Here is a 24,046-nt window from a genome sequence, read left to right on the forward strand (position 1 = left end):
TTAACCTTCAGGTGGACTCGGCCGGCCTGGAAGGGCAGCCGCCGTTCTGGACTCCAAATCTTTTTCCTCTATCACCTTAATTGTGTTTTTCAATTATTTCCCCAGATTTTCTGTCTCCTGACATTTGTCTTAAGGACAGTGTTTCCCCCGGCCCCCACAAGCCTGACCAGCACCCTTTTCTCTTTGTTTCTTCATCCAGATTTAAAGGCTTGACTCGAGGCTTCTTCAAGGTGTGAATGTTCACGTTCTCACCTCTTTTCTCTCACAGCATTTCACTGCGCGTTGTTCACTTTCCTTCTTCCCTCCCTCCTTCTCACGTGGGCTTCCTGCTGGTATCGACCCCCCCTCAGTCCCTGGTGACTGGGTTTTACCAGTCTCCCATTGATTACCAATGGAGGCAGAGTCCAGGTGCTTCGTGAGAAGATGCTGGAGCTCCATCTCCAGAGGGGAGTGGTGGGAAGGTTGTCTGTTTGGTTTTCTCGGTGGGGTTACTGGAAGACGAGAGCGTTACCGTGTTATCAGCAATCTTTCTTATGCGTATTATCCATGTCAGTAGGTTATGTATGTCGACGCATCGGGCCCAACGGCGCCTACCAGCTGTGACATTATTGGACCATAAAGTACAGCCCAGTACAACCTTCCTTATTTTAAATAGGTTACTTAATTCGCACCGGCACCCTGGCTTTTTGATTTCATCATTAAGGATCGAACCACTTTCCCCCAGAACTACATTTTTACACATCATAGTAACGATAGAATTGACTTTCACCTGATTGACATTTTAACCGAGTAGAGCTTGAACACATCATAAAACATCTGGGTCCTGCTCAGTGCCGCTAACCGGTAGTTAACCAGCGCTCATGCTGCCCGGGTTAACCGAGATCTAGAACTACTAATTGTCAGTTTGTCACTCAAACTGTCTATATATTATATATAATTTTTTTTTTTTTTTTTAAAGATGAAAGAGTTCTGTCCTGCTTTGTAACATCAGTTCATTTTCGGTAACACGTCCATATCTTTACTGTGGATGGACTCCACAGGTTGTTGCATTACTCCATCCTGCCCTTTTTTCCTTTTCTTTTTTATAGATTCCTTCCTTATATGGATAATGTCATTCCAGCCAGAAAGCCTTTTTATCCTAATCCGTCTGTTTTTATGAAGATTTAGCCGAGCTGAGGCGAGCTCGTCCGTCCCTCTTTAGTTTATTGAGTTATGTTTGGGAGCAGGTTGGCTAACAAATAGGATTTAGATACAATGTCATTATAATAGATCTGCCAGCCGTGAAGGAAGCCGATCGATAGGTTTCAAAAGTCCATCAGTCCGTCCACAGCGGCCGAGAGGCCGCAGGTAGCGACGCTACCTGACGAGCATCCGGCAGAAAAGCCACAGCTCTGAAATGCTTTTTTTTACAGATGAACCAGTGCAACACATCAAAAGTCCTCGTTGTAGTGGTTCTGTGCCATGGATCCTATTGTATTTGGTACCATTGAAGTACAGTTCTTAGATTCCAGCGCCGGTGGATTTTCTTTTGGTAGGTCCAGCCAATCGGTTTCAGTTAACATCCCAGTATGATTCAATGCACAGAAAAGACACATTATTACTTTGCAGTTAAATATTGAACATTTATTCAGTTTAACATAATAAGGACATCTTATTCAAACAATTCAGTATATCATTGAATATATATTCAGAATATGATATAACTACCATATCGTAACAAATATTATATTAAAGGATAAATGTATTACAATATAAATATATTTATATAACATCTATTAGGTGCATCTCAATATATACTGTACGTGTTCTATGAAACACTCAGTTTGTTGATTAAAGACCAACTCAAAAGCCCCACACAACACACACTGAATGATTTTGGATAAAATCTCCTGGTTGTGAAGGGCCCAAATCTCAATGTATTTTAGGGCTCTGAAATTAGGGGGGTGGCGCAGACGAGACGTTATATATAATCCAATCCACGGATATATAATCCGTTTCAAAAAATGTATTTTTAATACAATAAACAACAAAAAATATTATTATTATCCCCCCTCCATTGTCTCCATGTAAAGCTTTATTTAGTGTTTTCACTGGTTAGTTAAAAAGTGGTATGTCTCCAAAGTCTTTGCAGAGGTTTTGATGGTCAATGAATCGTTGGTAAAGCATTTCCCTTTACGTCGCTCTATGAGGAGGTGGACAGAATAAAGCTACCTGCCTGCGTGTAACTTATATTTAAAACACATAATACATGCCCATTGTTGCCCAGAACTAACGATAAAATCCATTTTTCCCACCAAAATGCGACGGTCTCTGTAGTCCGACCCCGACCACATTCCATGAGCCAGGCATTCTGGTTTAACACCCAGTGGCTTTACTGGTCCCATAACAATGCAGTCATTCTTTAGTCACAAACAACTCACCATAACCCTGCAGAAAGTATCAAGCCAAACAAGGATAATCGCTTCATCCTTTTCCCTGTAATACTGTACATGTTAAAAGCAACTCAAGTAGAAAGAAACCAGTTGAGTTGAACATGAAGTTCCGCGTTAAACCCCCCCCGCGTAAAACCCCCCCCGCGTTAAGGCCCCCCCCGCGTTAAACCCCCCCCCGCGTTAAGGCCCCCCCCGCGTTAAACCCCCCCCGCGTTAAGGCCCCCCCCCCGCGTTAAGGCCCTTGCGTTAAGGCCCCCCCGCGTTAAACCCCCCCCGCGTTAAACCCCCCCCCGCGTTAAACCCCCCCTGCGTTAAGGCCCTTGCGTTAAGCCCCCCCGCGTTAAGGCCCCCCCCGCGTTAAGGCCCTTGCGTTAAGGCCCCCCCACGTTAAACCCCCCCCGCGTTAAACCCCCCCCGCGTTAAGGCCCCCCCTGCGTTAAGGCCCTTGCGTTAAGCCCCCCCGCGTTAAGGCCCCCCCGCGTTAAACGGTTAATATGGGATATATTTTTTCACATCCCAATTCTAATGTCTATCTGACAAATAAAACGTTCTTTGTTCTTTGAAGTAATCTTATTACTATGCTATTATATTGTCATTATTTCAGTGGCGATGTAATCGCACATATATATTTATAGATATTGTGACAGCCCTAATCCAAATGTCTCCTCTCACCCGTACTACAGACCCAGAGACATTTTTGAGGAGACATTTGTGTTTCCACAACACAGTGATGCATTTTGAACATCAGAAGCAAACGCCGATGACGGCCGCTCGTCCAACCAGGAGTCAGAAGCCGTCAAAGGCCTGTTCATTGGCTACGGGTGGTGAACACGCCACAGCGCCCTCCTCCTAACATGCGCAGGAATGAATAAAAGTCTCCCTCTGTAAATTCCAACTTTTTAGTGATTGTGGTTGGGAGTCTCTCTGTAATTCTGTTATCTACTGGCCCAGTCTGGCCCGAGGACGGATGCCATCTGTAATCCACTTATCAGAGCCGGCCGCTGAGCCTTTCTCCAAATGACAGCTGGCCCTTAGCAATCTCATTACAAAAAAAGCACCGCGATATGATATGGAAATATGGGGGGACGGGCTTCTGAGCTCTGAAAATGGACGGAGACACAAACACATAGTGGACAAAATATCAGAAGACACCCCCCCAAAAACCTGTGTCCCATTGGCTACATCTGGTTGCTGTTATTAACGATGGTAATAATGTATAGTCACTGTAGAGTAAAACAATAGTGAACACTATCGATGAGGCTGCACATCCCGACCCTCCTGGCCTTGGATTGGACGGCTGGGTAACGCTGTCACCCTGACGCCACGGCGTTCCACACAAGTGCTCTGCTGCAACTCTACAAAAACAGGCCTTGAACGCATCACGTGGTTGTTCCCAGCAAGCAGTGAATACACTCATATTCTGGCCGGCCCTTGTCAGCCTTTTGTGAGTTGTCTGTGAAATACGCATTACGGATTGTGTATAATTCTGCGTTCAACACATCCGATTTGTTTTCCATCGCTTCACGCCGTCCGAGGTCGCGTTTTCTCCAACAGCTTCAGCTTCATCACTGCGGCCGCAGCAAAGCACCCGAAGCTGTTTACAGGAGAGTAACTAGCAGTTAACAGCGAGACCAACGTTCCAGCATCTTCACCTGTGCACTAAGAATCCAAACCATCGCCCTTTGTTTGGACCCAATGATTGTACGCTTTGTTGACATGTTGACGTTCCACTTGTAAATCAATTTTCTTTTTTTTCTTTTTTTTACATCTTACCTATTTTTTGCCTCCATCCGTGTTAACGGAGCAGTTCGACAGCAGCATACATGTTAACAACCACAGATGCTCCAGATGTTTATGAATCCCTGAGCATCAAATGGGAAGGATGCTAACAAATCCAACACCTGAAGAGAGTAGACACATCAGTGACCAACTAACTGGCCCTCTCTATTCATCACTCTCTGTGTGTGTGTGTGTGTGTGTGTGTGTGTGTGTGTGTGTGTTAATTTCCTTGCCAATCCATAACAACGCTGTGCTCGCTCATCCAGAAGGAGAGAGAGAGAAGAAAGAGGAATCCGTGGGTGTGTGTTTGGTTGTAACATGCACACACAGATTTTATGTAGTACTTATTGGGCCTTTGATCCAAGGGGTGTAAGGAGCTCTCATCTCCCACTGTGTTACTCACACACACACACACACACACTCGTGTTCCTCTCAGGACTGTAGCGGTTCCCCACTGCGTGGACCCTGTCACACGCGCACACACACAAAAGGGGTTATTTTGGGGTCGCCTTGGAGAACACAATGGATGGACACGCACGGCCACACGCACATCCCCGATCACAGGTCTGTGAACGTGTGTGTGTGTGTGTGTGGCTAAAGGCTTTCAGCGGGACAAAGACATGTGCCTGTGTGTGTGTGTGTGTGTGATGGTTAATACCAGGACAATAGAAGTGTGCCTGTTCAGTTGTTATCGGCTCAATGGAGACTCACAGGCCTGCTGTTTTTTTTAACCACCATGAAAAGAAAGGAATGAGAACGGGGTCCCCCTGCCCCCCGCACTCCATCCAGCTAAAACATCTCTCAAACGCGTCCGTGGAAGGAAATAAACAGACCTTTCATAACGAACTGCAATGTTCCTGTCTGAATTCAGCGAGTCCCTGAAAGCGAAAGGGCCTTGAAAGCAGCATTTCCGTCCGATTGGGCTTCTGGTCCTGCAGCTTTGCATCCAAATGAAGTTTCCTTATCGTGTGCCGGACATTAGATGGAGCTGTTGGCGGTTTTTTGATATTTGGCATTCATTATTTTTGGCAGAATGATGATGCTGTGACTTTAGTTGAGATATAGCTGATTTTCAAATGTTATACAGGGACTTTATTACAATAAATTGCATACAAGTCACTTCATATGCAGAGACAGTTGTGGGAGATTCCACAGAAATTGGTTTGTGTTTTCTTTTCACAAATATTTTAATATATATATATATTATATATATATAATATATATAAATATATTATATAATATATATAAATATATTATATAATATATATATATAATATATATAAATTCTATTACAACTTTTACATAATCTATTTTGACCTTTTTCAAAATGAAGCACCATGTGTGTGTCATTAATATTCCTGTAAAAGTTTAGTAAAGGAATAGCTGCTGGCTTTTTTGGGAGACTTCACTGTATCAACTGTATTGTACTGCATATTTTAAGAGCAGTTTTGGAAATTTGCTGCAGGGGGCTGAACAAACTTATAAATAATGTCTCCCAATGTTATGTTAATTATTTAAAAACCTTCGTATTAACAGATCTTGAATAAGGATTTTTGCTATTTGCCAACTACAAAATGCACAAAGGCGTTTGATCGTGTGGGACGTAGCGGTAAAACCTGCTGCAGACATTGGTCCGCTGCTTAGAGGTCTCAAGTGGTTGATTTAGGGTTTGCGGCTGTGTTTGGGGGGACAATCGTCACAGTTGATCCAACACGAATGGAGCGTATGACGTTTGCTCCGTGTGTCATGTGATTACAGAGTAGTTACACAAGTGAAGATGTAAATCCTAAGCATTGTGCCCGTGTTGACGCCTCTGTCCCTCTACCAGGCTGCCTGTCCAACCTTCCGCCCAACGCCAAGAAGATCTCCAACTCGTACGAGGAGCGCCGCAAGCAGGCCACCGCCATCGTGCTGCTGGGGGTCGTCGGGGCCGAGTTCGGCGCTGAGATCGAACCTTCGAAAGGCTTGGCCCGGAACCGAGGGGGCGGACAGGTGCCCGAGGGCTTCGGGCTGACGAGCGGAGGCTCGTCCAACTACTCGCTGGCCAGACACACATGTATGTACGCAGAAGACACACTCGTTGCTACGTGTCTCCATTATTTCCACTGGCTGGACCAGACATTCTGTTCCATATTTTGGTTGTTTAGCTCTGATTCCTTCGCATGGCCCTTCTCTCCACAGCCCGTAATAAAGGCCAGAACATTTGGGTAATTGTTTGTTTTTAGCCCCAGTGATGCATTGAGTGGGTTGGACGCAGACAAAGTACAACCGCACAGGCCTGCGATCTTTTGTCCCCTGGCAACTTCATCTAATAATGTCGCCTTGACCCCTTAATCCCATAGTATTTACATTGCGTGTGTGTCACAATATGTGCCCTTCAGAGAGGTACTGTCTGTCCAGGATACACAACTGTCAAAGTAGTAACTTTGCTGTTGGATTAAAGGGGTGAGAAAGTTGGGATTGATTTTCCCCCGACAAGCTTAACACTTTAAGGAGCTTGGTACGCACACACACACACACACACACACACACACACACACACACACACACACGCACGGTGAGTCCAGACAGACGGGCTGTGCCACACGGGGGCCTGCAGCGGTGGACGTTGGTGGGCATCAAACCTGCACTAAGCAGAGTCCCTCTTCCACCCTGCTGCCCCTGAGCTCTGAGTGGCTGCCCCTGGGGTCATCCACTGATAGACCATGGAGCGTGATGTTGGCCCTGTGCACAGTGGTCAACTCACCTGTTTGCACACACACACACACACACACGCACACGGAGGCTCCAGAGAAGCCCGCCCCGTGCCATCAGAGGAGAACAACTACACCTTTAATTGAGCCCCTTGAGTAGAGCTCGCCCGACCTTATTAAAGCCTCTCACGTGCCCCTCTGGCTGGGTTCACAGAATAAACCAAAGCCCTCAAAGTCATCAATGTTTAATTTGCTCTTAACATCAAGCAGTCACAGCGGAGCTTTGCCCCGATAAAATACAACACGCTATTTGAAATCCTCATTTGAACCAGAAATCAAAGAGCAAGTTAATAAGACTGAGCCCTAATTTCCACTGGCTTTTACTATCAACTCTGGTTTTCCACTGCAGATAGTCCTCTTAGTTTGGGCGAGATTCCCGGCTGATGGCGTTGAAGTGAAACCACGTGACATGATCTTCCACGCCACACTTTTTAGGAAAATATTGATTAAAATGGAGATCTATTGGCAATTTCATGCAGGATTTTCCTGTGAGCTTCACTGATGATTTCTGCAGGTTGTCCTCCTGGACCTGCTGGAGAACTTGAGTGTGACACTGGTCTTTGTAAGGTTTCATACTGATTGGCAGTTACAGCGTATAAGATCACTTGGCAGCCGAACACAAGAGGCTGTACATTCAACATGACCGGCCTTTTCAAGGATCTCTAAATGGATTCAGGCCGTCTCACCTAGTTCAGTGCAGTGGCTCACTGCAAAGGGATCTACTGGGATCTGTCCGTATGGGACGGATGCTAAACGTAGGACGCGCACACACACATTCCTTGCTTTATATTTGCCTTTAAAGGACACTAAAAAACTAACTGCAAAGGGCAGGAATCCTCATTCAGCGCGACCTGATGGCCCCGCTACTTCCTGCGTCTACTCGGTCAGACTCCCAGACTTGTTTTTTTTGGCGAGTTGAAGGAGGCCTGCTCGGTCTGTCATTGACTACACGGGAAAGAAGGGAAACCAACGGCCTCCCATGTTAAAAGGGAACGTGGGAACTCCAGCAGCTAATCAGTATTAGCATCATTACCCAGTTGATCAAGCTAGCGTTAGCTCGCTAATAACCGCATTAAAGCCTTTTTTGGACCATTACTTTTTAAATCTGTTGTCATGATTTGTGTGTATTGTACTTAATGCCGTTTTAAATTCATCTCATAGCACTTTTTTAGCTGTGTTGATAATAATTTAATGAATAAGCTTAAGAATAAGTGAACTTGGGTGTTTCTGAGTGTGCGTTTGTGAGTGTAGAGAACAAGTTCACCTTGAAACAAATCCTGTTACATTTTCTGATTTGTATTTTTCTTTATTTTTCAAAAATGATTATGTTCAAGGAGCAACCGGTTTGTGGACCTTCAGTCTTTTGCACTTCTGTTTAATTGCCAACCCTTTATTCTTTCTTTAATGCGTTTTTTTCATCCGATTAATCGGAAAACAAATAATCAACCAATGAATCGATTATCTAAATAATTGTTACAGCTCTAGTTATTACATGTCATTTATCTGACGCTTTAATCCAAAGCGACTTACAATAAGTCCATTTCAACCATAAGGAAACAAACTCAGAAGAACAAGAAACAAAAGGACCGATGTACAACTTGCTGTAGATAAGAACCATTATGAGTCCAATGTAAGTGCTGCAGTTAGTTAGTGTGTTAGTGGAGGTAGAGTCTGAAGAGGTGTGTCTTTAGTCTGAAGATGTGAAGGCTCTCTGTGGTCCTGATGTCTTCAGAGACCTCCTTCCACCATTTAGGAGCAGGACAGCAAAGAGTGGAGATCTAGTCGAGTGTTTTGCTCTCAGTGAGGAGGAACAAGCAGTTCATCACATGCAGAGCGGAGAGGTCAGAGGTCGGGATGTCGGGTTGGACCAGGTCCTGGATGGAAGCTGGATCCATTCACAGCCTGGTACGTGAGCACCATGTTTAGGTCCCAACCATCTGAACCTTTAAGAAGTCACCACCGAGAGGCTGAACCCTGTGAAACATGTTTCAACTCGATATAAAGCTCCATCACATGATTACACGTGACGGTGAAAAGCATGTGGGGAGGGTCTATTGTTTTTCTCTCTCCTTTGCTCTCCCCCGTCTCCCCGTCTCCCCTCTGTGTTATGAAGTTGAAGGATGGATCCAGCGCAGTGTGTTTGATGAATGAGAGCTGTCCTCCCAGACGGGGGGAGGTGGGCTACCGGAGTCTATACAGCGCAGCGTAGATTGATGATTTCATATGGCAACGGGGGGAAGGAGATTAAACTCAAGGAAGGAAGGACAGATGATGACGGAGGGAAGGTGGGACGTCCGTGGACAGGATAACACCAACAAACTGCACATCTGTGTGTCTTCTGTGGACAGTAACGCTCAGAGTTCCCGCCGAGGCTCCTTTCAACGTGAACGTGGCATTTTAAAACATCTTTTACAGAAAACTGACCAGGAGAACAACAGGCCATGAAAGCTACACCTTGTTTGGGGGTTGAGCACCATCTTTTAATTGCCCCCCTCCACCTCTCTGGAGAATAACATCAACTAATTTGCTAAAATTCATGCAAACAAAGGAGCAGGGACACAAACATTCATTTGCTGATTGTCTGCAGCCGTCTCTGTGTGTCTCATCAACCATGGTGATGATCAGGGTTTCTTCAGGTTTAGGGCTTTGAAACTAAATAGTCATTTCTATCATTCGCTAGGTTGTTGTAACAGTTACCGTAGCTTAATCTTGGGTTGATATTTGATTAGGACACCTTTTTTTTTACTGATTAATAACTTAAAAGTGCAGAATACGGCTTTGAAAACATATCTGTTGCCTTTCTCCTTTCTCTCTCTCTTATTCTTTCTCTCTTCAGATAAAAAGATTAAAAATGTAGCTCCTTCTCTCTCGTCCACTAACCAAGTCCTCCATTGATTTACCTTCACCTCTCATTTGGGCTCCAGCGGAGGAAGAAAGAAGGTAGAAAGGCCCGTTAGTGGTGGACTCGGCCCGGTCAACCTCAGACGTGGCACATCCATCACGATTTCACAATCCCTCCCTCCTTTGGTCCCAACATCCTCCCTTCTTATCCCCCTGCCCTAATCACCCCCCCACTGCCCTAATCACCCCCCCTGTGTCCATGTGACGTGTTTACTGCCCTAACTAACGGCTCATTATGGCCCACTGATGCTTTGTCAATAGCTATGGGTTCATTTGGGTCCGCCTTGAGAAATGGACCCCGAGTCCTGGACCGCTGTCCCTTCCTGCTCACTGAGGAGAAGGGAGGGGTCCTCAATTTGAATCTCGATCCGGCCAATTACAGCGCTGATTGCTAACAGCCATCTTCAGTAGCAGCGAACAAAAGTAGAATGAAAGGGTTCTACGTGGAAACGCTTTATGTGAGTTTGGGTCTCCATCAGGTTTATTATCCACACACACACACACACACACACACACACACACACACACACACACACACACACACACACACACACACACACACACACACACATATATATATATATATATATATATATATATATATATATATATATATATATATATATATATATATATATATATATATATATATATATATATATATATATATATATATATATATACACACACACACACACACACACACACACACACCGTGGCCACTTACAGGCACATTCGCGCAGCGTTGAACTTTGACCTTGCAGCCTCTAAGGCCCACTCTGTTTTTCGGTTGGGGGGTTGCAGGTCGACTGGGAACCGCATCAATGTTCAGGGTTTGAGTCTGACTGGTGACCTTTAGCACCGTTTCCCTCCGACTGGCCCCTTTATTTATTATCAGTTTATTTCCAACTATTGTGGAGTTGCTTTCCCATCAGAGGCAAAGCGTCTTGTTTCCTGTGTAGCGTGTTACACTCATTAAAGCCTCTCCAATTCTTTTGTCATATATTTCTAAACAGTGTAACATTGGTTACTTTTTAACTTGCTAACCCGTCTGCACCACGGCCATCGGGTCTGTCTGCATTTGAATCTCTCTTTAGTTTCAGAGTTATATAAGGATTTTGCTTAAGCAGCTGAAGAAAGGGGTTAGAATAAAATTGAACCGTCCGGCCATCCTGAAAGCGCTTAATCCTTCTCACGGGGGGCCGGAGCCAATCCCTGCTAGTCCAGCTCGGACTGGTCTCCTGCAACCGTTCTCCCTCACATCCACACCTACCAGTCCATTTTACACTCAACACAACTATTTCTACTGAGAGATGTGGTATGAATACAACCCGAGGGAAATGTTATGTCTGTGTCTTTTGCAGTACTATTAAATGCTCTGATCCATTTGAGCTCTTCTTTTAATGTAGAGCCTGATTACGCGCTGACCTTAACTCTGCTAAACACACCCGGTCTTTATAAAAAGAGGAGAAGCCGTGTTCAGTGGGGCAGCTATGATGCAGACTCCTCAATCGAACTGTTAGAAGAGAGCACAACTCTTCTCTTGGTGATTCCTACTAATTACTAACACGAGGTCAAAGTTCATTAAACCCACCACAACTGCTATTTATACTCCACTGTGTGTGTGTGTGTGTGTGTGTGTGTGTGTGTGTGTGTATTGATGAGTGTAACAAAAAACAGGATTGATTTTCTTCTGCCCACGCGGGCGTTTGCCCACGTCATGTTGATCCCAAATGAGGGTCGAAGTTCACCGGCCTATCAGCAGGCCACAACACCCCAACCGCACGCCCGCTCTGCAAGTTTGACTCCTTGTCTCTTCGCCCACAGCCACAACACGACATCCGTCTCCCACAGTCTACTTCACCCATAACAACGCAGTTAGCGCTCAATCTGCAGATATATATCATAGCAGTCCCAGCAATGCTAACACAGTTAGCCTCCAGCTATATCTTCATAATGCATTAAGGGGGTGGGGGAGTTGCCGTTTAAGGCGGGTTGATGATAAAATGGCCCGAGATCCAGACGACGACATTCGCTTTGTGTGTCTGGGGACTCGAGACAAGAAGAGCTGTCACAGGGTTAAAAAGATTCAAGGTAAATGATCACATATATTATACATTATGTGTCTCTTCATATTATTTACAAATGAAATACAGTGAACGGTAAACACACACACGTCAATGAACTCTGAATAATTCTAATGTACTGGTTCTGTTTATACGTTGTGTCCGTTTGTCTACAGATTTCAATTACATTTTCTTTCGAGATATTAGTTTTTTTTATTTTCGGGAACCTTAAAAACATCTGGCCGGGGACAGCAGATGGAAATTGGCCTCTGTGGGCGACTCACTTCCAGCACACCTGTTGATTAGTGTGCATTGTCCTCTCTGTCTCGACGTTATCCTTCCCAAAGTGCTCCGGAACCTCCGGCTTCAGCGGGTGAGACGGGCAGAGACAGACAGACACCCGGAGTCCACTTATTGAGGGATGGGGGATATTTTCAGAAGCCTTAATGGTCAGCCGGTCCCTACAGAGACTGGCTCAAATGTCAGGTCAGCGATGAAGCGACCTCCATCCTGCGTGCGTGTGCATGTGCGTGTGCGTGTGTGTGCATGCGCGTGTGCGGGAGCTTCAATTCTTCTTTACTCTGCTGCCGTTTGCAGGTAAGGCGCTGACCTTCCTGCTGCTGCAGCCCCCGAGTCCCAAGCTGCCTCCCCACAGCACCATCCGCCGCACCGCCATCGACCTGATTGGCCGAGGCTTCACCGTGTGGGAGCCGTACATGGACGTGTCGGCGGTGCTCATGGGGCTGCTGGAGCTCTGTGCCGACGCCGAGAAGCAGCTGGCCAAGTGAGTGACGCCCGCTCAAATGTCTCCGTTAATGACAACACTGCACCTGAAATCTAAACCAAATAAAAATGAGATATTTCCGGGGGGCTTCGGGCACCACAAGTCCCATTGTACCGTTAGGAAGGGAGACATCACCACAGGCCGGTATTTTCAAATCTGACAACCAAACAATCTTTACCGTCAAATGGCACATCAGGTAAGTGGACGTCTTTAATTTTGGGATGAGCTGTCCCTTAAAAACCCCGGCTCGTGCAAATGGAAACAAATCTTACATATGAAATAAGAGTGAGCATGAAATAAGGACATGTTCCATGTGCAGACTGATTGGTTCATTCAGACTAACGCCTGCCTGTTGATTCAAACAGAAACGCACAGAGAAACAGTCTGACACGCTGAGTTATGGAAGCCAGACTGTAATCTGATTGCAGGACATTATGATGATGTAACGATGTCTGCGCTGCTCCGACATGGGACTCCTCTGTCTGTGTTCACATGGTGTCCAACTAGTGTCTTCAGTGGACAAACCCTTTAGATTATAATAACCAGTTCACCCGTCCTGAACAGATATGCCTTTACATGATTAAGAAGAAGAATTCATGCTGTATTGAACAACAACGTCTGTGTGATCAGACACTTGGAGCATGACGTCGGCAGCAGTCCTAACCAACAGAGTAGGTCAAAGGTCATGGTTGCAGAGAGAAAGTAATTCAGCGGTATCCTCTCGTGTGGTACAGAGGGCCGTGTCTCCCTCCCTGCTGACGCCCAGCCGGCCAACATGAGTTGATCCTGTTAGGCTGAAAGCCGAGCTGGCTGAGTCTGGTTAAATGAGTACAGAGATGTCTGCTGCGTGCTGACACAAGGACAAAACAAGCCAATTTAATAAAGCAATGAGGTACTTTATTATGTAAAGGTCCGGGTGGCGTTGTTACAGTAGACAAGCCTCCAACTGTTACATGACTGAAGATAAAGGACCGTATGGCTTTACGAAGGTTAGAATCCCATGAATACGTTTAACGTGCAGTATGTCATTCAGCCAGGGAATCCGCTACGTAATTAGTCAGTAGACTAGCACTGTGTTAGGATTACAGCCAGCTAACCAGTGGGGAAGTTATTAAGAAAACCACAGAAGGTGTAAAGCAACTAGCCGGCAGAACAGTCAGTCAGTCAGTGACTAGATCACTGCACCAGTCATTCAGCACACTTACCCAACTGAATCCACGTCATACGTACATGTGCTGCTTTATGTGCACCGGGCACTGAGCCCCTTCTGAAGGCAGTCTGTAAAGCCCCCTCGTAACCCATTTAGTATCAACTCATTGAGCAGTCAGTAAACAGTCAGTCACACACAGCAGTGACTCGTCATGTCATCGTGGTTATTCACTCCTCCCGTGCACACGAAAAAATCAATGCTCCGTCTCCTCGCTGTGCGTACGTGTGTGACAGTGTCGGCTGGCTAAAGTCAGCCGTGAATGTTGCCAGATTCACACACACACACACACACACACACACACACACACACACACACACACACACACACACACACACACACACACAAGTGTGTTAGCTGTGGACATTGTAAATTTAGTCTTTTAAGCAAATGTTAACCAATCTTGTGATCCCGTTTACTTTATTTAATCTATCGCACCTGACCTTCTTCCTTTCCTCACCTGTCTCATCAACAATGCTCTGTTATCTGGCTGTTTTCACACTTCTCTGAAGGAGGCGAGAGTCAACCCTCTCCTGAAGAAACCTACCCTTAACCCTTCTGAAGAAAACAACTATAGACCGTCTCTCTTTTTCCCTTTTTATCCAAAACTCTTGAACGTGTGACCTTTAGCCAACTCTCCTCCTATCTCCACCATAACAACCTCCTTGACCCCCACCAGTCAGGCTTCAAGGCTCCAGAGAGACTGCTCTCCTCGCTGTCTCAGAGCAACTCCACACTGCTAGAGCAGCCTCTCTCTCCTCTGTCCTCGTCCTTCTGGACGTCTCTGCTGCATTTGACAGAGTCAACCACCAGATCCTGATCTCCTCCCTTCAGGAACTTGGTGTCTCAGGCTCTGCTCTCTCCCTTCTCTCGTCCTACCTCGACGGCCGCACCTGCCGGGTAACCTGGCGAGGATCTGTGTCGGAACCTTGTCCTCTTACTACTGGAGTTCCTCAGGGTTCCGTCCTGGATCCCCTCCTCTTCTCGCTCTACACCAACTCTCTCAGGCCATTCGCTCGCATGGCTTCTCCTACCACAGCTATGCCGATGACACCCAACTAATTCTCTCCTTCCCTCACTCTGATCTCTGCCTGCCTGACTGACATCTCTCAGTGGATCCGCCCACCATCTGAAAATCAACCCCGACAAGACTGAACTACTTCTCTTTCCTGGGAAGAGACTCTCCAGTTCTAAGCTCACGTACCATGCTGTGAATGGATCCAGCTTACATCCAGGACCTGGTCCAACCCGACATCCCGACCCGCACTCTCCGCTCTGCATGTGATAAACTGCTTGTCTGTTTTAGTTAGAATTTCCTTGGAAGTTGCTGTTCTTCATTCAGTTTAAATCTGACAGAAGGACCCCCTCTGGACGAAAGGCCCTCTGGGGCGACCTGTGACCGGCCTCACCGCCCAACACGTGTCGGTGTGTTCTACAGTGACTGTACTAATAATCCAGATTATTTCCTTACATGTTCTAAGTGTCGGCCGTTAACCTTAATGGTTCTCTGTACAATTAGCTCCTGGCCCCCCGCCGCCTTATATCAACTCTGTGACTGCTTCCAATTACAGCCGGCCCTCTGGATCTAATTAAACATTTCAATATCGCTGATCTATTGCCACTATATTACCGGTATTAATTGCTGTGGCTGTGATCTGTAATCAGAGGAGACGAATAGTGCTTCTCGCCCGGCCGTCCACCCCGACCCCCGACCCCCCTCCTTCCATGCCTCTCCCTCCCTCCCTCTATGCCTCTCCCTCCCTCATGCCTCCCTCTCTCTCTCTCTCTCTCTCGGTCTCTCACACACACACACACACACACACACACTCAGAGGGGAGTGTGTGGCCAGCTGTTAGGGTGTGTGTGTCTAATTCCTGTTGCATTGTGGGAGTCTATTATGCCGTCGTCTGGTGAATAGCTCCCATTGACTTGGCCTTGACATTATAAGCTGCTCGCTAATCTCTTCACTCCATATATTAGTGAGGCTCCATCTCTCCGTTTAATCTCATTTTCTTCCCCTCTGAACGACTGCACATTTAAATGCGTCTCTCCCTCTTTGTGGAATCTCTCATAAAAGGATCAGCTCGGGATATTCTAGAGGGTTTTTTCTGTCCATAAATCTCATAAAAAGACCAAAACCAACAGTGAATTTATATTTGACTGATTATAGTAAGTGATCTTCATCTGTAGCATTGAAACCCATTCTCCTCAGCTGGGCTTTTCAATAGGAGTGAAGCGCCTGTGGATGATGCATTATGCAGCAGCTGACTCCAGCATCAGCCAATCAGGATGCAAGTGGAGTGAAATATGCAGGAGTAGTTAGTTAATAGTAGTAGTTAGTTTGGTAGTTCGGAGTCTGCTGCGTTTTACAAAATACAGCTCAGAAATGGCCGATGACGCACTGACTCGTCGCTTTTATCTCCGATACTGAAAGGCTTGTCTCAGAGACCAGTACCCTCTGAATATTATTAATAATGTCAATAATAATAATAATAATTTCAAATCCTAAATGGCATTATGATTCTTGAAAGTCTCTCTTATATTCCACAGCGTTACGATGGGTTTGCCCCTCAACCCGCCCGCTGACTCTGCTCGCTCAGCCCGCCACGCCCTCTCCCTCATCGCCACCGCCCGCCCGCCGGCCTTCATCACCACCATCGCCAGAGAGGTGAGGGTGAGCGGCTGAGACGCCGCCGGGACCGGCAGCTTATACTTAGAAATCAAAGGGGAACTTTACATTGAAAATGATACAATTTCAGAAGATGATCACTGGACGAGGCCTCACTGCCTCTGATGGACATCGGAATGTCCTCCTGCAAAGAAACACAACCGAATTTCTTTTCTATCACGTAGATTAGAATCTTGCAGGACTAGTTCCACCAGGAGGACTTTAGTAATAAAAATACAAACTGAAAACGGCGACGCTAGTAGCTAGTAGCGAAGCTTACAAATTTACCCAAAAAACAGACATTCTGACTCTAATGAAGAGAATGTTGTTTTCATAAATGAACGACGTAAATATGAGAAATGTTGAGCCTTTTGTCTGAATAACACTCTTGTAATTTCCGTAAATGTCTTCTATTCCTACAATGGTCCTGATATGCCAGCGTAACACTTAATGACTGGTTAGATCACACGTTCTATATTCAGCACCGTTTCCTCACATTCCTCGTCCTGAGACCCCAGATGTTTTTTGTGGTTTTCCAGGTGCATCGGTTCAATGCAGCCCAGGCCAACTCTCAGTCGCAGCAGAACGTTCACACCACCACGCTGGCCAGAGCCAAGACTGAGATACTGCGAGTGATTGACATCCTGGTAGAGAAGATGCCCGGAGATGTGGTGGATCTGCTGGTCGAGGTAAAACGCTCTCATACGTTACATGAGGAGGCGATTCGCCACATTCCCAGGGAAGACCAACTGTTCCATGTTTGGCTTTAAGAACATCTGACCAAAGAAAGCTTTCTAAAGCTACAATATAAAGCCACAACCATTATGTGGAATATCATCCCCTCCTTCTGTTCCTTGTCTCCTTCTCCCTGCGCCTCCTTTTCCAGGTGATGGATATCATCATGTACTGTATTGAGGGGTCTTTGGTGAAGAAGAAAGGACTGCAGGAGTGTTTCCCTGCTATTTGCAAGTAGGTGTGTGTGTGTGTGTGTGTGTGTGTGTGTGTGTGTGTGTGTGTGTGTGTGTGTGTGTGTGTGTGTGTGTGTGTGTGTGTGTGTGTGTGTGTGTGTGTGTGTGTGTGTGTGTGTGCGCGCGCGTGTGCTTCGAGGCTGCTAAACTATTTAATAAAAAAATCATTTTTTACGTGTTGCTACAAATGTGCGAGAGAAGGCCTCAGCGCGTGACGCCCTCTGACCCGGGAACCAGGCATCGGACTTTGTTGAGCTTCCAAGCAAAAGGAAACACAAGCAAAACTATATTGTGAGGCGGTGGATTAAAAAGGTCTTTGCAGACCTTTGCTTTCCTGCTGAGCCCGTTCCACTTTGTAGTGTTTCCACTCGAGCAGCTTTCTGTTGCTTCTCCTGAGCTCCACAGATCTAGACAGGTGTTACAAAGGTAATCAAGCCCCCTGGGTGGGAAACCAGTGTGGATTATAGTCCTGGGGCTGCACTTCGCAGAGCGGTTTGGGTTCTGAGGTTGTTGCAGCATTTGAATTAAGCCATCGGCCTCCCTTTAGCTTGTATTTACCTTTATGTGGCTACAAATTAAAATCACATTTATTGGATGAATTTGTCTCATTTCTTGACTTACAGAAGCTGTTCTTCAGTTGTTTAGTGGTTTCATTCCATCTTCCATCCTTCTGTGCTGATCTACTAGGCCATGTCCAGCGGGGAGGTGCTGACGTGTGTTTCTTCACCCGTTTCAGGTTCTACATGGTTGGTTACTGTGACCGAAGCCACCGCATCGCCGTTGGAGCTCGCCAGGGTTCGGTGGCTCTGTACGATGTTCGTACTGGTAAATGCCAGGTAGGTTAAGCGCCGTGAACCCTCCTGTCAGCGCTTTGATCGCACCAGCAGAGCAAAGCTCAAACAGCTGATTAGTTGCTGATTGACTCAAAGTGTTAGTTTTATCCTTCGTTGTCAACATCCATTCACCTATTCATCTCCTTTCCATCTACATCACATGTCATTTAGCTGACGCTTTTATCCAAAGCGACTTTCAACCACCAAGACACGAACCCAGAAGAACAAGAAACAAGAAAGTGCAATTTTATCAAACAAGCCGATTTACAAGTGATGCCCTGATCATTATTTCTCCATCCATGCAACTGTCACCGAACTGATCATTGACTTTATTTATCCATCATTCTGTCATCCCCATTGTTTTTACCAAATATCTCCATCAATCACCAAATGTCCATCATGTGATTGATCCGCCCAACTCTTTACTTAACAACACTGTTCCTGACTCCCCTTGAGCGCCGGCCAGTGGAGGAAGAGATGAGGACGAGGGAAGCTCAACAGGAGTTCTGTTCCTCTCCCTAATTGATGAACGATGAAGCAATGGCTCTTAATCCCGCCGTGGTCTTTGTGTGATTGTGTGAGATTGTTCAGTGTATGACTTTGTGGGTGCTCCCATTGGGGTGTGTGTGTGTGTGTGTGTGTTGGTAATTTGCAGCGTATTGATTTGCAGTAACCTGAGCAGTCTCGTCTGGTGGAGGGGGTCATTTTTATCTGATAACACCACTGGCCCCTGTTCACCCGACAGTTGGTTTGATTGTGCGCGTGTGTGCGTGCGTGGAAAGGTGTTTGTGTGTGTCTTTAGTGTAAAGACGGGAATCGCCGTTCCTTTCAGTGCTGTTTGCAGTGCTAATTAGCATTCAACAGATGACTGCATTGCTGGAACTATTTCAAACATTTAATTTGCAATGTAAGATGAAGCTGTCGTCTCCATTACGAGTATCTGTGAGCGCCGTGTCGCCTGGAAGCTCACCAGCCGGTCGGCATGGGTTGCTGTGGTAACGGCGTCATCATTTTTTGCTGTTAGGCGTTGGTGCAGAACTGCCCGGCGGCCATAACGACGTATGAAATATGGATGCGTGAGACGTGTCAACGCGAGATACAGCGTGACGGAAGGGCTTTTTTTCATTTAGCCAATGCAAAGTGCCGAAGCCCAGCTGTGGCCTCCTGGTCAGCTCTGCAGGAAGAGCTGAGCTGGATCTGTAAGAATACGTGTTCAAGATTTGGAGCCTGGTCGGGGTTATCAAAAATTCAGCCGAATGACTTCTCTCGTTCTGGAAAATTTATTTGTCAGATCACAGGTCAAGTATCAGCGCTGCGTTTGCAAAGGCAGGAGCAGTTCAGGCAGCACACAGGCCGGAAGAACAACTCACTAACATCAGCAAGAACATCATGTTTTATAACCCTTGAAAGACAGAGAAGGAAATATTTCTATTGGCCCTAAACTGGCGTAGAGGAGGACCTTCCACCTCCCGCATCTAAGATCCGGTCACTTCCAATGTCCAGACTCCTGACTTAACGTAAACATCGTAAACAGAGTGTGTATGTTGAATAGTGTTGGTGTGTCTCTAACCCCCCTTTGGCTGGTAAATCTTCTAGTTGACCCGCAGACCTTACATTCCTCAGCCAGGACACAAACTGACTCCCCATCCTGTCAGACTCGTGTCTGCCTGCTTGGCACATCCTGCTTACCCCCTTACCTAACTCTTAAATCAAGACAAGACAGCAAACCCCCAACTAAGCCCATGAAAATAACTTTTGATTATCAATTCCCCCTTTTTACATAATTCATTATGTAAACCAAAAAAAATCAAAAGAAACCGCCAATCTAAACGCTAAATATCTATATCAGTGAATACGGGTGAATGCAGCAGTCATGGAAATCCCTAAACAGTACAAAAAATCTAAACCGAGTATAATAGACACAGAATACATCCTAGCCTAGAAATATCACACCATCTACGTGTATGCATCCACTATATATGATGTGTGCAACAGTTAGCAGATCACGCGGACAGGAATGTTGAACCTAAAAGGATTTCTTCTTCAGGTCCCTCGAAGTCGGTTCTTACCATACCTATCCCCTCTCCAATCTCCTCCGGCCCTAACAATTGGATCCTCTCATGTAACAAAGCCATCTGGTATGGCAGGGGTATTTTAGCATCTATTGCAGAGGTGATGCGTCGGAGACATAGTTGTCTGATAAAGGGGATGCAGCAGCATCCACTAAGGGCAAAAACCACTATTGCGATTACTAAGGTCAGAAAAACTGACAGGAAGAAGCCCTTCCATTGTCCAAAGTATTTACCAAACCAATTACCGACGGTGCCATCTATACCAGAGTGTTCAGCTAATTCAACAGACATGGCTCTGAGTCCGTGTAATGCTCTAGTAAAGGATCCATCTGGGGCGGTGTTATTGGGGATAAAAGTGCAGCACGCTTGGCCAAACATCGCACACACTCCTCCTTTTTCAGCTAATAACATATCCAAAGCCATTCGGTTCTGGTAAGTCATCAATGAGGTGGCCGATAGTTGGCTGTGCACCCCTTCCAGAGCATCTCTTGTCATATTGGTTAGCCGCTGGATATTGAAATGTACATAATTTAGTCGATCCACATTTTTGTTCACAGTTATAAAAAGGAACAATGATTCCCATCCGGCCGCTATCTGATCCGTTAACTTGTATTGATCAGGTACCCCTCTCGACACACTATCACACAGTGCGTGGTTACTTCTGCAACTTTGTATGGACCTTCCCAGCGGGGATCAGTCCAACTGAGTCTGGCTACTTTACGTAGTACCCAGTCATCCACCTCCACTGGTGCACACTCTCCTTCATCTTCAGAAAGGATCTGTCACCTGTTGAGAGATACTCATCACAGTATTATTACACATTCTCATATAGTCAGATATTTCCACATGTTGGTACTGCAATGGGCTGACAGTGGTAGGCAAAGTGGTTTTTAACGGACAAGGCATCTTTCTTCCCGTTCATACCTCATGGGGGCTTATCCCTAGCTTAGAGTTAGTGCAGTATGGGATAAGATCATGTCCTATCGGCAGGGCTGCCACCCACGTCAGCTTCGTTTCAGCACAGACTTTAGCCAAACCTTCCTTTATGGTTCTGTTAGCTCTCTCAACTAGCCCTTGAGACTGAGGATGATAAACTGCCCCAAATTTATGCTTGATCCCAAACGTTTTCTCTATTTCTTGTAGTTCAGCGTTCGAGAAGTGTGAACCATTATCCGATCGTATGACTTCTGGAATACCAAATCTGGGTATTAGTTCTCTGGTCAGCCATTTTACTACGTCTGCTGCTCTTTCTGATTTTGTGGGGATCGCCTCCACCCACCTAGAAAAAGGATCGACGCATACCAACAAATACCTCTTGCCCTCAACTTGGAAACTTCCAAGTCCAGCCTTCAGTGTTAATCTCCACTTTTATTGCTCTTCAGCCCAAAAGCAAAGCAGAGGGTGGGAGACATGTCTGTTACTTGCAGATACAACTCAGCTCATGCTCAGTTTGATCCAATCTATTCATTCATTACTGATAGATCACCAACCTCTCATGGTTAGCGTGTCCAAATGTAAGGGTGTACTACTTGTTGAACATTACAGGATGACCGTCTGTAACAAGTTTCCATATTTCGTGTACTGGTGCTATAAATGTTCCTTTGATCAGACATTTGCTTCCATCATCAAGATACTGTATCAAGTGTATCGTGCACTATACACTCAATAGCAGCACTCAACAATTTACCGCCCATCTCTGAATTTAGGAGAAAACTCGAAAAACTACAAACATTAATCTAAAAAAATGGACAATATATACAACAACTCTCCTAATTCCTTATCACCTTCATACCTCATTTAAATCTTACACAACCGTATCTCTTAATTTTCAATGACTGATTGTCTTGCCGTGGAAAGTGTGAACGCGTTTGACTGTAAGAACGCAACTATTCCATGCGATGTGTGCACAACAGTCTGGTGTTCCATTGTTATATGGGCCGTTTCAATCAACGCTCTTCCAATAGCAGCTACGTTTCTGACACACGAGGGATACCCTATTTCCACGTTATCCAGCTTACCACTATAGCACATCAAAACCTTACGATCTATGTTACCCACCCCCTTTCGAAACAGAACGGAATTCACAAATCCGTACTTTTCACAACATCCAGATGGATGGGTCTCGAGTAGTCAGGGGGGTGAAACGTGGCTGCGCTGGCCATGGCCTGCTTGGTGGCAATAAATGCAGCCTCCGCCTCCCGGGTCCTCACCAAAGGCTTTGAGTAGTTTTTATAGCCTGCACCCAATATTAGCGCCCTCAAAGGAGCGACCTGCACCGAGAAATCAGGTATATTATTCTAGCTCCATGTTACAAGTCCTAAGAATTTCATCATTTCTCTAACCGTCGTGGGTCGAGGATGTTGCAAAATGGACAACTTCTGTGTGTCAGTCATAGCTTGCCCTGATGGTGACACAATTCTCCACAGAAAATTCACCTTCTGTCTCCCAATCTGCAATTTCAATTTGGACACTTTGAAGCCGTTCTCCTGTAACCACTGCAGAACCGTTCTGGTAGACATAATCGTTTCTGAACTAGTCCCTGCTAGCAGGATGTCATCCACATATTGTAGTAAAACAACTCCTCCTGGTAGTTCCAACTCGGCCAAAATGGACTTCAGAACATGGTTAAAAATCGATGGTGAGTCCACATAACCCTGTGGTAACCGCGTATATGTATATTGGCGCCCCTCATACGTAAACGCAAACATTTGTCTCGAGCGCACAGCTAGAGGGACACAGAAAAAAGCATTCGCCAGGTCAATGCAGGTGAACCATCTTTTATCAGGGCCTATTGCATTTAACATTGTATAAGGATTTGGGGTGCCATAGTGAGTTGGTACTACAACTTTGTCGACGAGCCTCAAATCATGCACCATTCTATAGTCAGGCTTTCCGGGTTTAGGGACCGGGTTAATCGGGGTATTCCAGGGGGACCCCGTCCTCTCCAATACACCTGCCTGCAGCAACACTTCAATTGTTTTTTCTATCCCTGCGATTTGTTCCTCCCTTAAGGGGTACTGAGGACGGTAAATTGGGACCGTTCCGTTTTTTAATTCAATTACCACTGGGGCCATTGGAATCAATCCCACATCAGCTCCCCCTTTTGTCCAAAATGTATCAGGAAAATCAACTAGCATGAGCTGTGTGTTCTCATGGTCAGTATTTTCCCTACCATGTGTGCGGCTTAGCAGGTGTTTCTCTGGTATAAGTTTTACTTCTGAGGTATGTGCAATACGGTACATGTCATTAGCCTGAGAGTAATGTAAGTTAACATTTTGAGTGGGCACCCAGTCCGTGGCATCAACCCCCGCTTTAACCATCGGCCCCATGTTCTCGGCTTCTCCTCCGCTTTGGATGAGCAAGGTGATGTGAGGAGCAGAGGTCTCTTGTAGCGCATATAGAACTTGTAACTCAGAGGTTAGTTCCACCGCAGCTGCCACACCTTGTTTCCCCACATAGATCTCTCGGACCTTAACAGCAGGATGTCCATGGACCTCGCTTTCAAACTCAAGTCCACTCCACAGGGTGTCATAGTTCTCATCAGGAGACAGCGAATAGTTCATCGTGCAATGAGGAGGATCCG

General features: G+C 45.9%; 1 protein-coding gene across 8 annotated transcripts in view; it reads left to right on the forward strand.

Annotated features, from left to right (window-relative positions):
* wdr7 (WD repeat domain 7) overlaps positions 1 to 24,046 on the forward strand; it is an 85,486-nt gene that overhangs the window by 46,614 nt on the left and 14,826 nt on the right. For all 8 annotated transcript variants that reach the window (XM_040197210.2, XM_040197205.2, XM_078088405.1 and 5 more), the window contains 6 exons: positions 6,040 to 6,267; positions 12,529 to 12,715; positions 16,473 to 16,590; positions 17,130 to 17,279; positions 17,477 to 17,559; positions 18,295 to 18,394. In XM_040197210.2, coding sequence (XP_040053144.1) covers positions 6,040 to 6,267; positions 12,529 to 12,715; positions 16,473 to 16,590; positions 17,130 to 17,279; positions 17,477 to 17,559; positions 18,295 to 18,394 — 866 coding nt within the window. The remainder of the gene's footprint in view (positions 1 to 6,039; positions 6,268 to 12,528; positions 12,716 to 16,472; positions 16,591 to 17,129; positions 17,280 to 17,476; positions 17,560 to 18,294; positions 18,395 to 24,046) is intronic.

Source organism: Gasterosteus aculeatus, chromosome 14 (genome assembly GCF_964276395.1).
Source record: "Gasterosteus aculeatus chromosome 14, fGasAcu3.hap1.1, whole genome shotgun sequence".
In the NCBI taxonomy this organism is placed as follows: Eukaryota; Metazoa; Chordata; class Actinopteri; order Perciformes; family Gasterosteidae; genus Gasterosteus; species Gasterosteus aculeatus.